At 47.0% G+C, this 13,437-nt stretch overlaps 1 protein-coding gene across 1 annotated transcript in view; it reads right to left on the bottom strand.

Moving 5' to 3' along the window:
• The window catches only part of HEATR9 (HEAT repeat containing 9), a 56,548-nt gene extending 43,666 nt beyond the window's left edge, over positions 1–12,882 (bottom strand). Inside the window, exons 1-2 of the mRNA XM_061613369.1 lie at positions 12,786–12,882; positions 10,244–10,293 (exon numbers count right to left, since the gene is read on the bottom strand). Of these exons, the coding sequence (XP_061469353.1) occupies positions 10,244–10,293; positions 12,786–12,882 (147 nt within the window). The remainder of the gene's footprint in view (positions 1–10,243; positions 10,294–12,785) is intronic.
• Between the last annotated feature and the right edge of the window lie 555 nt (positions 12,883–13,437).

Genomic DNA, 13,437 nt, shown 5'->3' with positions numbered 1-13,437 from the left:
GTAGGTGACCATGAACTGGAACCGGGAGAAAAACAGGGACCACCGGATCTGGCGTTGGTTCAGCCGTCGGGTGCTTTGCAGATGCTCCAGGTTTCGGTGGTCTGTTCGTACCTGGACCGGATGGCGTGCCCCTTCCAGGAGATGACGCCAGGTCTCGAAGGCTACTTTGATGGCCAGTAACTCCTTCTCCCAAATGGTGTAGTTCTGTTCCGCAGCGTTGAGTTTCCGGGAGTGGAACGCACAGGGGAGCAGGGACTGCTTGCTCCCCACCGGCTGAAGTAAGACCGCTGCCACTGCCTTATCCGATGCATCGGCCTCCACTATGTAAGGTCGGGTGGGGTCGGGTTGCTGGAGGATGGGTTCAGATGTAAAGGCGTGTTGGAGGCGCCGGAAGGCCTGTTGAGCGCCTCGGTCCAAACAAACTTCTCTTTGCCTCGAACCAGGTCTGATATGGGCGTGGTGAGTTCGGAGAAGTGGGAGATGAACCGGCGGTAATAGTTGGCGAAGCCCAAGAAGCGCTGCACATCTTTGTGGCTTCGCGGAGCTGCCCAGTGGAGGATGGTCTCAATTTTGGCAGGGTCCATCTGGATACCCGAGGGCGAGATCCGATGGCCTAGGAAATCCATGGTCGTGAGGTCAAAGGCGCATTTTTCGAGCTTGGCGAAGAGCCGGTGCTCCCGCAGGCGCTGCAGCACTGCTCGAACGTGCTCCTTATGTTCTGAGGGGTTCCGCGAGTAGATCAGGATGTCATCCAAGTAGATCACCAGGAAGCGGTCTAGGAGGTCCCGGAAGATGTCGTTCATGAAGTGCTGGAAGATGGCAGCGGTGTTGCACAAGCCAAACGGCATCACGGTGTACTCAAAGTGCCCCTAACGGGTGCGGAAGGCCGTCTTCCACTCATTGCCCTCCCGCATACGCACCAGGTTGTAGGCCCCTCTCAGGTCTAGTTTGGTGAAAATGCGAGCGCCCCGCAGCCGCTCTAACAGTTCTGGGATCAGGGGCAGAGGGTAGCGATTCCGAACTGTAATCTGGTTGAGGGCGCGGTAGTCATTGCACAGCCGGAGTTCCCCACATTTCTTTTTGACAAAGAGGACAGGGGCGGCTGCAGGGGACGTGGAAGGGCGAATGAACCCTCGGCGCAGGTTCTTGTTGAGGAACTCTCAGGGCTGCCAGTTCGGGTCCTGACAGGGAATAAAGCCGGCCCACGGGAATCTTGGCTCCGGGGAGCAGATCAATGGGACAGTCGTAAGGACGATGTGGCGGCAACTGGTCTGCCTCTTGCTTCCCAAACACATCCGCGAACTCCCGGTACTGTTCCGGTAAGGCCTCGGGCACGGAGCTTGCCTCCTGGGTCATCAGGATGCGCTCCTTCGGCCTCCAGCAGTTGGCTTGGCAATAGGGGGATCTGAGGGTCAGTCGGCCCGTGGACCACTGGATGATGGGGTCATGCCGCTGGAGCCATGCCAGGCCCAGCACGACCGGGAAGTGGGGTGCGGCAGCCAGGTAGAACTGGAGGCTTTCCTCGTGCTCCCCCAGGGCCATGTCGAGCGGCACTGTCTCCTGTACTACAGGGCCCGAGGCGAGAAGCCGGCCATCAATAGTCTCCACCAGGAGGGGGCGGTGAATGGGTTTACTAGGAACCCGGTGGAGCTTGGCAAAGGACGCGTCCATAAAATTGCTGGTGGATCCTGAGTCCAGCATGGCGGGTACTTGTAGGGTCCTCCTTCCGGGGACTGTCAGTGCGATCAACATGGTGAGATGCTTGGGCGGTGAGGAACTGAGGTGGCAGGCCCCTTGAACCATGAGGTTGCCCCGGCTCAGGGGCCTGTGAAGGCCGGGGCATGGGCGTTTCCCGAGGCAGGGGCTGTGGGTCGTTTCGCGGAACACTGGGCTGCAAAATGTCCCGGGGCCCCGCAATACAGGCAGAGGCCCTGTTGCCGGCGTCGCAGCTTTTCGGCCGCAGAGAGACGTGGACGAGCCCCTCCCAGCTGCATCGGTTCTGCCGGGGGTGTAGGGTCCTTGCCGACAGGCTCCAAGGGCCCAGCCACTGGGGCTGATGCTCTGTAGACTGGCCGGGGTCGGTTGGCAGCACGCCTGCTTTCCAGCCTCCCGTCAATCTGGAGACACAGGCGTATGAGGGCTTGCAGGGTTCCAGGGCGCTCCACCCTAGCTAGCTCATCCAGGAGCTCATCCGACAGCCCCTCCTGAAACTGGTCCATGAGAGCGGCTTCGTTCCAGCCCAGGGTTTGTTGCAATAGACGAAAGTCTGTTACATATTCCCCGAAGGGGCGTCGGCCTTGCCGCAGCCTGCGTATCCGGCGGTTGGCTGTGGCAGATTGGACTGGGTCCTCGAACATAGCCTTCAGTTCTCTGGTGAAGGCGGCGAGGTCGTTGAGCACGGGGCTCCGCTCGAGGAGCAGGGGCGTGGCCCATCTAGCTGCCGCCCCGGTGCAGAGGTTAATCAAGAATCCCACCCAGGTCTTATCATCTGGAAAGGCCTCTGGGCGTAACTCCATGAAGAGCTGGGCCTGGGCCAAGAAGGCTGAGAGCTGGTCGGAAGCCCCAGTAAATTTCTCTGGGAGAGTCACAGGGCACTTGGCTCTCCCTGTAGGGAGAGGGGGTGGGGCTGCTGCTAGCTGGGTTTGCAAGCCTTGGACGGCCAACAGCAGCTGGTCTACTTGTGAGCACAGGAGCAAGTTTTCCTGCTGGAGTTGCTCCATGGTCAGCACTTCCCCCACTCCTTTGTTGCCTGCTTTGTTTGGGCTGACTGCAAACTGTCAGCTCTACACTGCCTCAGCAGTGTCAGGGGGGGCTGGAAATTCCTGGGTCTTTGGCAGGGAAGGAAAGTCCTTAGCCAGCAGTCGGGTTGTAAATCTGCCAGGCCTATCCGAAGCGTACTTGCCGAGTCAGAAGTCCAGAAGCGAGGTCAGTGGAGGTCCGGGATCAATTGCCAAGGAGGTCAGTCAAAGAGATGCTGCAGGGAAACTAGGTCTACACAAAGCCACGCCTGATGTTGCAGTCAGCAACAAGCTGCAGCCAAGGTGTGCCTTATAAAGAGCAGGATGGACAGCAGGTGTGAGCCCTCAGCGTTTGGACCTTAAGGAGACAGGCCTGCCTCTCTTCTGCCTGACCTTCTGCTGTCTACGTTCTGCAGGTGAGGGGGGAGTATCCTGTTCACTGTCTGTGTCTGGCTGCAGGGCCTCTGCTGTCCCTAGGGTGCTCTGCAGCTGAGGGGCAGAAGGAGCTGGATTCTCAGGAGGCTCCTCCGTGTCTCCTGCTGCTCCTGGGTCTGCTGCTGTTACTCCCGAGTTGTCCTCATCTGAGGAGTCCTCTGACGGGGCCATGACAGCGTTCTAGGAACTATTTCCCTGCTTGACACTAACTAACCTCCTCTCCAGTTGCAGATGTTGACTCAGCACCCCTTCCTTGTCTCCCCCCACTTAAATAGGTTTCCCTTTTGCGTGCAAACGCTCGCTCCTTTGAAGTGCTGGCTGTTACTCTTGGTGCCTCTGAATCCTGCAAGAGCAGGGAGAGAGGGGCTGGACCTCGACTTACCCCTCTGACTGAGGGGAGCTGGCCATCTGGGCGGGCATGGGAAGCTACTGGATGTCTAGCGGGGAGTCTGCCACCTGGTCAGGTGTCTCCTCTGCTGCTGGAGCAGGGGACATGCCCTCTACAGCTTCCTCTGACAGCTCTCCCTGTGTTTCCACAGGGGAAGGGGGGAGCTGGGGGAGCTGCAAGACCTCCTCCCTCAATCCCTCGCTCAAGTCCTCAAAGTCAGAGTCCTCCTCCTGCCAGCCCTCCTCCCTCACCTGTGTCATAACACTGCCAAACTTCAGGAAGCGGTGAGGCAGGAGGGAGTGGAAATACTATGCAGGTCAAAAATATTTGCACATGCCCAGTAGCTGAGCAGTAACTGGAGGAAGTAAAAATGTAAAATTAGAGGGCGGGCCCACAAGGAAACAGCGACACTAATCCTTTTCAGATAGGGTTGCCAGGTGTCCAGTTTGTGCCCGGAGACTCTGGTTTTTGGGAGTTCTCTCTGGCTCTCCAGGTGAGTCATCTTAATCCGCGGACTCTTAGCTGTCATTTAAACAAAAATTAAGTTTCTTGGTGGCTTGGTTCAAAAGATATAAACCAAAATGTCAGCAGCCCCCCCTGCAACTTTTGTTAGCACTAGCTGCTCAGATCCCTGCCCTTTCAGGTTTTTAGCCAATAAGTGAAGTCAGGGTTGTGATTGACAAGAATTGTTGACCCCCAGGCAATACCTAAACCCTATTTCAAGTTCTGAGAACAATTTCCTTTTCCTGCATCTCTCACATCAGGAATTCGTTAAATTTATAGCTTTCAGCAGCATAAAGAGTACTCTCTCTGTACAGGATTGGGACTTGCTTCTGAGTGAGCATGCATAGGATTGCACTACAAGAGAAGATCAGCAGGATCTTCGTGGGCATACTCAGTAAACAATTTTAGTTATAATTATAATAAAAGTGTGCATGCAGGTTTTCTTAATTACTTTTAATTTTAATTTTATCTTTCAAATGATTTTTGAACAGAAGTTTTAAAAAGTGTGTATGCTGCAGCGTTATACTTTTCTAATTAAGGAGTCAAACAAGTTTAAATTTTACTGGACAGTTGAAGAGGGCAGTTTATTTGTCTTATTCATAACCTGTTTTGAAAACTTTCTCAATATGAAGCTTTTCTGGGAGTAAAGATGCAATGCTGATTCCACATACTTGGGAGTTAACCCCATTGAATTCAGTAGGACTTACTTTTGAGTAGACATGGTTAGGATTGTGCTGAAAATCAATGGGAATTTTGAGTGATCATAGAAAAGGATTGTGTTGTAAATCTTTCCCTCCCCCTCCAATGCTTTTTTTTTAAGCAGTTAGGCAGGGCTTACTTAGGTGTGACTGCTTTTATTTGGCAGGAAACTAATACTTAAACAAAAAGTTCTGCAATGGCCAACTGGTTTTGACAATAAACCAACAACCCTGTGAGATAAGGTTAGAAATCAAGGCAGCTCACAAGAAATAAAGCCATTTAAAATCCAATAACCACAAAACAAGAATAGGTGCAAAACTGCTTAAAGTGGCATAATTCTGAATTTTGAATTGGGTGAGTAAAGTTCCTTATCACTGAATTGCAGTCCTGTGCATGCTTCCTTGTTTGAGTAAGCCCCGTTGAATACATTGGGACTTGCTTCTGAGTAAACATGCATAAGATTGCACTATAAATATCATTATTGGTTGTAAATAATAAATATCTTTGACATTTATGCTGATATAAATATTTCTTCATACTATGTCTTGATATGTGTCTGATTTCACACTATGGTTGTTAATTATTATTTACAAATTATTGTTTCCTCTACATTTTACGTGTGCCCTTCTTCTTTGGAGTGGTCATGGATACCTTCTGTTGTTTTCACCCTGAGGGGCAGATTAGGCTGAGAGATGGTATGTAGCCCATGATCACCCAGTCAGCTTTATAGCTCATTTCCATTTTAAAATTCAATTAAAATGATTTATATGCTGGCAAAGTTTATGAACTAATGCAGATCCACACAATACATTTAAAGCACATCCAACTCGCATTTAAAGTGCATGACTTCCCCCAAGGTATCCTGGGAAGTGTAGTTTCCCCCTCACAGTTATCTTTCCCACCACCCTTAACAAACTACAGTTCCCAGGATTCTGTGATGGGATTCATGTGCTTCAAATGTATGTTGAATGTGCTTTAAATGCATGGTGTGCATCTGCCCTAGTATGCTGTGCATTCATTAGTGAACTGAAAAGAACAATTTTAAAAGATACATTTTTAAACAGGGCTGTAGCATGCAAAGGTCCAAAATTCAATCTCTGGAAGAGACTATTGCCTGGAATCCTGGAGAGCCAATGCTAGTTCATATAATCAGTACTACGCTAAATACTATCAAATGGCCTGACTTCGTATCAAATGGCCTGACTTCATATAAGGCAGATTCCTTTGTGCCTAAAAGAGGAAAGAGACTCAAGAGCCACAGTGACTCTGAAATTATGTATTTTATTTACAACATTTATATATTGCTTTATTGTAAAACCCCCTCAAAGTGGTTTATAGAAGGAATTAAAACAATATAATTATTGGCAAAAAAAAGTTAGACAGGTATTTTAAAACATTCAAGATAATAAAACCAACAATGAGTTAAAACCCGATAAAAAACATAATACCTTCTACATACCTGGGTAGGCTTACCTAAACAAAAATGTTTTTAGCAGGTGCCAAAATGAATACTATGAAGCGCCTCCCAAATATCAATGGGCAGGGAGTTCCAAAGTGTAGGTACTGCTATACTAAAGGAACAGTTTCTTACAAGACCAGAACAAGTATTATGTGGAATCTGTAAGATAGAAAGCACACCTTGAACTTAACCTGATAGGAAATCAGGAACCAGTGCAGATTTCAGAGCAGCTGTATTATGTGCTGATAGGGTCTCACGCATGTGAGTAATCGTGCCACAGCATTCTGCACTAACTGCAGCCCCTGGGTCAGGTTGTGCTGCATGGGGATTTCTGTAACCTTGGCTGACTGGCTGCCAGGAATTTTTTAGTTTTGGTTAGGAACCCTTAATGGGGAATTTTATATATCCATACATGTTTGATCATAACTATTAAAAGGGGTATATGTTTTATAATTATCAAGAATTAAGTATTGAATTGCAGGCCTAGTGGGGCCCTGAGTTCATGCTTATAGGGAAAACAGAATCTTAGCATTTTATTCAGGCTAATAGCAAAAACCTGTTACGATGGCAACAGGTCACAGCGGTCTCCTGTTTTCCTGCCAAATCGCCGGTACTTGACAAGGCTGAGATTAATTACTTATTGTTTGGAATCAGGGAGTGTTTGACCTGTGAGAGAAGTTGTGATTGATGTAATAAGTAGGGATTGCCAATGTTTGATTCTTGGGTAAAGCAAGAACTCCACCTAGGGGGAAAAATTATGAAATGTATTGGAAGTTTTAATGAAGAGAAAATAGTGAAATTTTATAATATTTTACAACTTTATAAGTGTGCTGTCATTAAGAAAAAGGTACTTCTGGGGTGGCCTGCTTGCCTGCCTCTATATTTCTGAGGATGCTGGTTAACCAGAGTCACCCAGCTTTCCTTTGCTTGTGTGACTTCAAAATGAGCCTAAGTGTTTTAAATACAGTATAATTCCCTCTCTTGAGCTATGTATTTCATAGGCAAGGGAATTAGATTTCTGAGAAAATATAAGGACATAAGAACGCCATGGCAAAAGAAATAGAACTGGGGGTGCTCATACATTCACAAACACCCTGAGTTAAGTTCCCAAGCTTAACTCAAGGGAACTTGTCCAAAATAGTTCCAGATGTACCAGGGTCAGCCTGACTGATCAGAAAACAATGAACCAATGGCATATGCTTGAAACATATTCACTGTAGAAACTGTTCTGACAATGGTAACATTTATGATATGGACAGAATCTTGGAATCACCACTGGAGTTTGTTAATGCTTTCTGATTGGGTTGGAACGATTGTAGTGAGGAGGAACTGTGATGAGATTGGTGAAATCATTGTCACATGCTGTAACTGTACTCTATAAAGGAAGCTTGCACACAGTGCTGCAGTGCAGTCTCTCCTGGATGTTTCTGGGAGGCTGACTCTGCATGTGCTTGTAAAGAATAAAGGCCTACCTTTTTGCTTCAAGCCTGTGTCTTCAATTTTATTTAAGGACCCCCAGTAAAAGATCCCAATGGAGAAGAATTCTCCTACACCCTGAGTGGTTATTGGATGCAGAGTATTTTTGTCTTACTCATAGGAATCTTGTTGTGGTTGGTATGGTATTGCATTTCGGGAATCATCACTGTCTTTTCTTCTTTTTTTCTTTTTCTATTTGCATTTCATTTACCTCTGACCTTACTCCCTTACATTCATAGAAGCAACAACAATGGTTCCATGTAGTCAGCTCAACCCCCTTAAACCCACTGATGATATGCCTTGTTATTTGCATGATGGTTTGTTTCTTACCCAATAGTGGTAAAAGAGAATTCACATACTGGGTAGTGTGGCTTCCATTGCTGTTGTTCCCAATCTACTACCTGTGAAGGTCGACTAAACCATGCATGTTTTCTCTGTGTCAATTATTACTCACTGGAATTGGGTTGGCTGTCAAAGTGAGTTTATAGCACACACACACCCCCGGAGTAGGCAGGAAAGAGTAGAAAATCTTCTTAACAATTATTCATTTCTCAAACCTCTCTCTGTAGTGAAGGGTCAAGTCTGTAAAGAAGTTTGGAGCAGCCACGCTAAAAGGCAGGGGGTTGCCACCCTGCTTTGATATGGATATCTTTGCAAAGGATCCCTAGTCAAGCGTTACAAACAGCACAATCCTAACAATATCTACTCAGAAGTAAGTCCTGTTGAGTTCTATGGGGTGTAGTCCCTTAGTGTGTTTAGAATTGCAGCCTTCAGGGGCATCCGTCTTTACTCCTGAGTGCTCCCATCTAACATTTCCACAACACTAGGCATCTTTTTTCCTAGAGTGGCCTTCTAGTGACTGTCCTGGCCTGAGGGCACTTAAACTCTTTTTGCCAGAAGCAAGTAGGCTAGATTAAATGTTCCTTACCCAGGCTGTCTAAGCAGGTGAGAAGGAATGATTCCGTCACTTCAGCTGGACCTGGAAATACCCTCTACCTAAGATTTCTATCTTAATTTCCAATCAGAGAATTTTTTTTGTTTGAGTGGATTGCTCCAAGCAACTGTGGTTGATGCTTAATGTATCATGCTTAATGACATCACTAGGGCCTGCCCCTATAGTATCACTAGGACATGCCCCCATGACATCACCAGGACACACCCTCGTGACATCATTAGGGCCTACCTGTGTAATCTCAGGATTTGGGATGCTCCTGACCTGGCAACCCTACTCCCAGAGGAATGCCTACTTGTGTGAATGGGAAACAACGAATTTGAAGCTACCATTGGGCACAAAGTGTGGACCTTGCAAATCTATTATGATGGAAAAGCAGTGTATTTGCTATGAAGAAATGCGCCCATGTGAATAAGCCCCAGGTTTTACAGTCAATAGGGTGGGGTTTGACTAGCATGTGTCCCCATTTTCAGAAAAGAGAGGAGATGCACTGGAACCGGCAGTATAGTAAGTATGCCTCTGCCCTGAATTGTAGTTTCTGTGAATGGGCAAGCAGGAAATTCTAGTGCTTGTATTTTGAGAGGCTAAGTGAATTATGCCTTCCTATGTGATGTGCATTCTGAAGAATTACAACTTTGAAAGTTCCTGGAGGGTTTCCTATGCATAGGTGGTGTTTGGATGGGGGTGGAGCAACAGGCTGCTGCAGCAGGAGAGAAGGACACTGAGATCCCAGGGTCATTGGGAGCTTGTGCTGCTGTTAGGATTTCTAGGCCTGAGAACATAGTTGGAGGAATGTGTTAGTTAGGCCTTTGGTCTCTGGCATGCATAGCAGAGCAGAGAATAGATCCCACAGACAGGGGACAGGGCATTTGGCATTTTTGTATAATTAATATGCTTTCGTGCCACTCTACCATGTCTGACTATAAATACAAATCAAGCTGGTAGAAGCCACAGGAGGTAAACAAAGGGGCATAAAGAAGTTACGGACTACCACCCAATCCTCTAGTTTTTCAAAATAGACAAGGCTTTGAGGAGGTGGGGTGGCGGGGGGCTGTGTTAACAAATGTATGCTACCTAGCACAGAACGATTGTGCTTGGGCACTGGTGCAGGGACACTAGGTAGAAAGCAGTATCCATTGCTGCTGCTGGCTGCTGCTGCTGCTGCTGCATACATGTACATAGAAAAGTAAGCCCGTGACAGCCTCAAGTAGAGAGTGGGTTTTGCCTTCCCCCTCTCCCATTTCTGTAGGAGCAACTGGCAGCCATTTGCTTATATGGAGGAAAGTAAAAGGCTGCTTTGACCTTGCAAATGGATTCCGAAACCCTGACATCTGGGCTAAGGGTGAAGTTTTTCCTGCTGGAGGCTCTGTTGCAGATTTGCGGCCTGTTTACTTTGTTCTGCACAGAACAGAATAGCCACTGAGAGCAGAACCAGCCCAGCTGTAGAGCCTTGTCCCTTCCTCAGAATAACCCGGCTCTTGGATGCATTTCTTGGCATAAAAAGTGACAGAGTGGGAAAGGGTCTTCCCAGTTGGCTTTTAGATATACTGGTAAGAACCAGTGGGTTCTGGAAGCTACAGCAAAGACCATACCTGGTGGAAGGAGCACTTTGCCATTGTGGACTGGACTCCCTTCCCAGTTCCTAAAATGAGAGAACCAGGGAAAACCCCATCACTAAGCAAAGCAGTATGTTACATCTTTGGTGATCAACTTTTTCTTTGTTTAACTGCAATGTAGATAATCCTTGGACCAAAGTAGGCACCACATGTTAAAAAAACGAAAGGCTCCTCCAGACTGGTATTTTTTTGTGGGTGTATTTTGCAACATGTAATAAGCACAATAATAATAGTGCGTGAACAGTGGATTTTTACTGTACCGTCTAGACATCATTCCGCTTTATTAGTTGTTCTGTGTTGCTTACCTTATGTTACCGCATTATTACTGTCTGGAGGGGCACTCTTGCACTATAATGCAACCCAAGTGGGACTATTCCCCCCCTCAAAAAAAAATGTGTGGCATAAAAAGTTGTGGGACTTTAGCAGGACGTTACAGGACATGAACAGATTGGAAATGTAGCAGTATGTCCTCTACAGAGCTTTTGCAGGCACAAACAGTATTGAAAGCGGGATTGTGTATAACAACCCCAATACTCTCCTGAGCGCAAATAAGCACGAATGCACAATGAAAAAGACATCTGGAGAGGCCCAAGGATGATATTGTTTACTAAACATGTGCTTGCCAGTGCAACTATAAAGTGAGAGGTTAACTTGCACAGAGCATGGGAGAAAAAGCCACGGAACTGGGCTGGGGGGGAATATCTTAAATCAGTGGAGGTAAAGCAGGAGAGGGGGCGACTTCCACTTCTTTCCCCTGTGCACTTTATTCAGTATTAAAATTTATTTATTTAATGTATTTATATCCCAACTTTTCACCAAGGGGAACTCAAAATGTAAATGTACAGCTTTCAAGTCGATTCTGACTTATGGCAACCCTATGAATAGCATTTTCATGAGGCTGAGAGGCAGTGACTGGTCCAAGGTCACCCAGTGAGCTTCATGATTATGTGGGGATTCAAACCCTGGTCTCCCAGGTCATAGTCCAACACCTTAACCACTACACCACACTGGGTCTCCTAAGGGGGACGAAAGGTGGTATATATAGTTTGTCCCTCCAATTTTATCCTCACAAAAATCCTGTGAGGTAGGTTAGACTGAGAGATAGTGACTGGCCAAAGGTCATCCAGTGAGCATCATGTCTGTAGGGATTCAAATCCATGGTATCCCCTGTCCTAGTCAAACACTGTAGCTACTACACTACACTGGTTGTCTAAACTAGAGTGCATGTTTAATACACACACACACAAGCATTTAGTTTGGCCCTTACTTGACAGTAAGCTCCACTGAATGTAATTCTGGGTAAGCATGTAGCATGTATAGCAACACGTCATAATGGGAATGGATAGAAATGGGGAAAAAAAGCCTGTATTTTGCAAGCATTGGCTGCAAAGTGGGAGAAGTCCCTCACAGCTGGTGCCTGCAAAAAAAACCATGACTGCTTGCTTTGGCTACTCATATCTGTTCCCAGCAGGGAGCAAGTGCATACAGCCAAACGGAGCAGGATTTAATGCCCCATCTGCTTGTCAGCTGATAAGTGGAAGAGGGTTAAATCCTGCTTTGGCTGCAAGCACCTCTTCCCACTAGGGAGCAGGCACACTCAGTCAAGGCAGAATTAAACCCCACCTCCCACCTATCAACTGACATCACGAGTGACATCAAGTGATTGGCAGGTGGACATGGTTTGGGAAAAATGGTCTTGTGGGCCAAACTGGACCCCCTGGTGAGCCAAGACTGTCCCATGGGCTGGAGCTCCCCACCCCTGATGTAGAGGTTGTAAGAGGTTGTAAGTGCCCCATCCATTTAGTAGCCTTCTCTAATTATTGTTATTGTGGCATATATGTTAAATCTTTGTGGCACTATAAGACACTGTGCTATTTTTGCTGCTACAGAACAGCAGAGGTACTCCTCTGGAATGTGCAGTTAAGTAACCCAGCAAGAAGGCCAACAAGAAAGAACATGATTATTAGTGCTAACTTAAACAATAAACAGGAGGCCCTTTCATAATTTGATCAAATATATCATATCTGTAGAAAAAACTCATGAAATACTATGTGAGTTTTTCTTCCACCATCCCTCTGGACATACACATCTCTATGCATGATGGGTTCTACAGGTATTAAGTCACTGGACAATCTAGCAGCAGATCCCAGGGTTAGGAGTCTATTGTTAGGCACCTGCAAGGGGCCCACAGCCTCCAGACCCTGCTGCTCTTTCTGCGGTGAAATCACTGCCTATTTGTCTCCAAACACAGAGCCAATCACCCTAATGGGGAGATGGAGCATCCTCCTCCTCTTGCCTTGCACTCTCCTCCTGGGTGGTTCTGTGGTTTGGGCTCAGAGGAAGATGGCAAATGAATGTGCAATGGTGATGCCAGCAAGGAGGTTATGGGCCCATATTTGGAGGGAAAGGCCCACTAAGAGCATCTGGCCTGTGTGCCCTCAAAACCTGGACCAGCACTGCAAGTTCATATAATAATAGCAGATAACATCAATGTAACATTATTTCCTGGAACTCTCACCTTTGTCCACTAATTTCTCAATGACAGAACCCCATGTTAACTTTCGAGGTATTTTGGCACCACAAGTCATCTCTGGGAGCATTTTTGATCCACCCATTTTTGGTCCTTTCACTGCAAGTCTTAGCTTTGATCTAAGGAATCTCCTCAGCAGTTGGTAGAAGAAAGATATTTCAGTTAACTCCTGGTGCTTCTTGGGGGTTCATTTTTCCTGAACTGGGAGTGTGGAGTGATGTCATAAACAACTACTATGATTAGACCCTCACTTTACATAACCCCAAACTTACCTCAGGAGTGAGGGCAACTCAACTCTGGATATTTTCTGCATGATACTGATTATCTAGATCGTTTTCAATCTGGTTTCTGACTGGTTTGGGAACTCAGATGATCTTGGTCAACCTGATGGATGATCAGCCCCAGCAGCTGGATCTCTTAGCAGCTTTCAGTACCATCTGATATGGAGTGCTATGAACTGGTTAGCATAAGGCTTGAGGGCACTTACAGTGGTTCCAATACTTCTTGGAGGGTAGGTTTCAGGTGGTAAGGAGGGATTACCACTTGATGCCATGGCTTTTGGCTTATAGTGTCCCACAGAGTTTCATCTTGTACCTCCTCTTGTTTAACATCTACATGGAACCGTTTCCCAGAGAACTGG

The sequence above is a fragment of the Rhineura floridana genome, chromosome 3 (assembly GCF_030035675.1).
Source record: "Rhineura floridana isolate rRhiFlo1 chromosome 3, rRhiFlo1.hap2, whole genome shotgun sequence".
Taxonomy (NCBI): domain Eukaryota; kingdom Metazoa; phylum Chordata; class Lepidosauria; order Squamata; family Rhineuridae; genus Rhineura; species Rhineura floridana.
The sequence above is the reverse complement of the archived record's forward strand: the minus strand, read 5'-3'. Positions and strand labels throughout refer to the sequence as shown.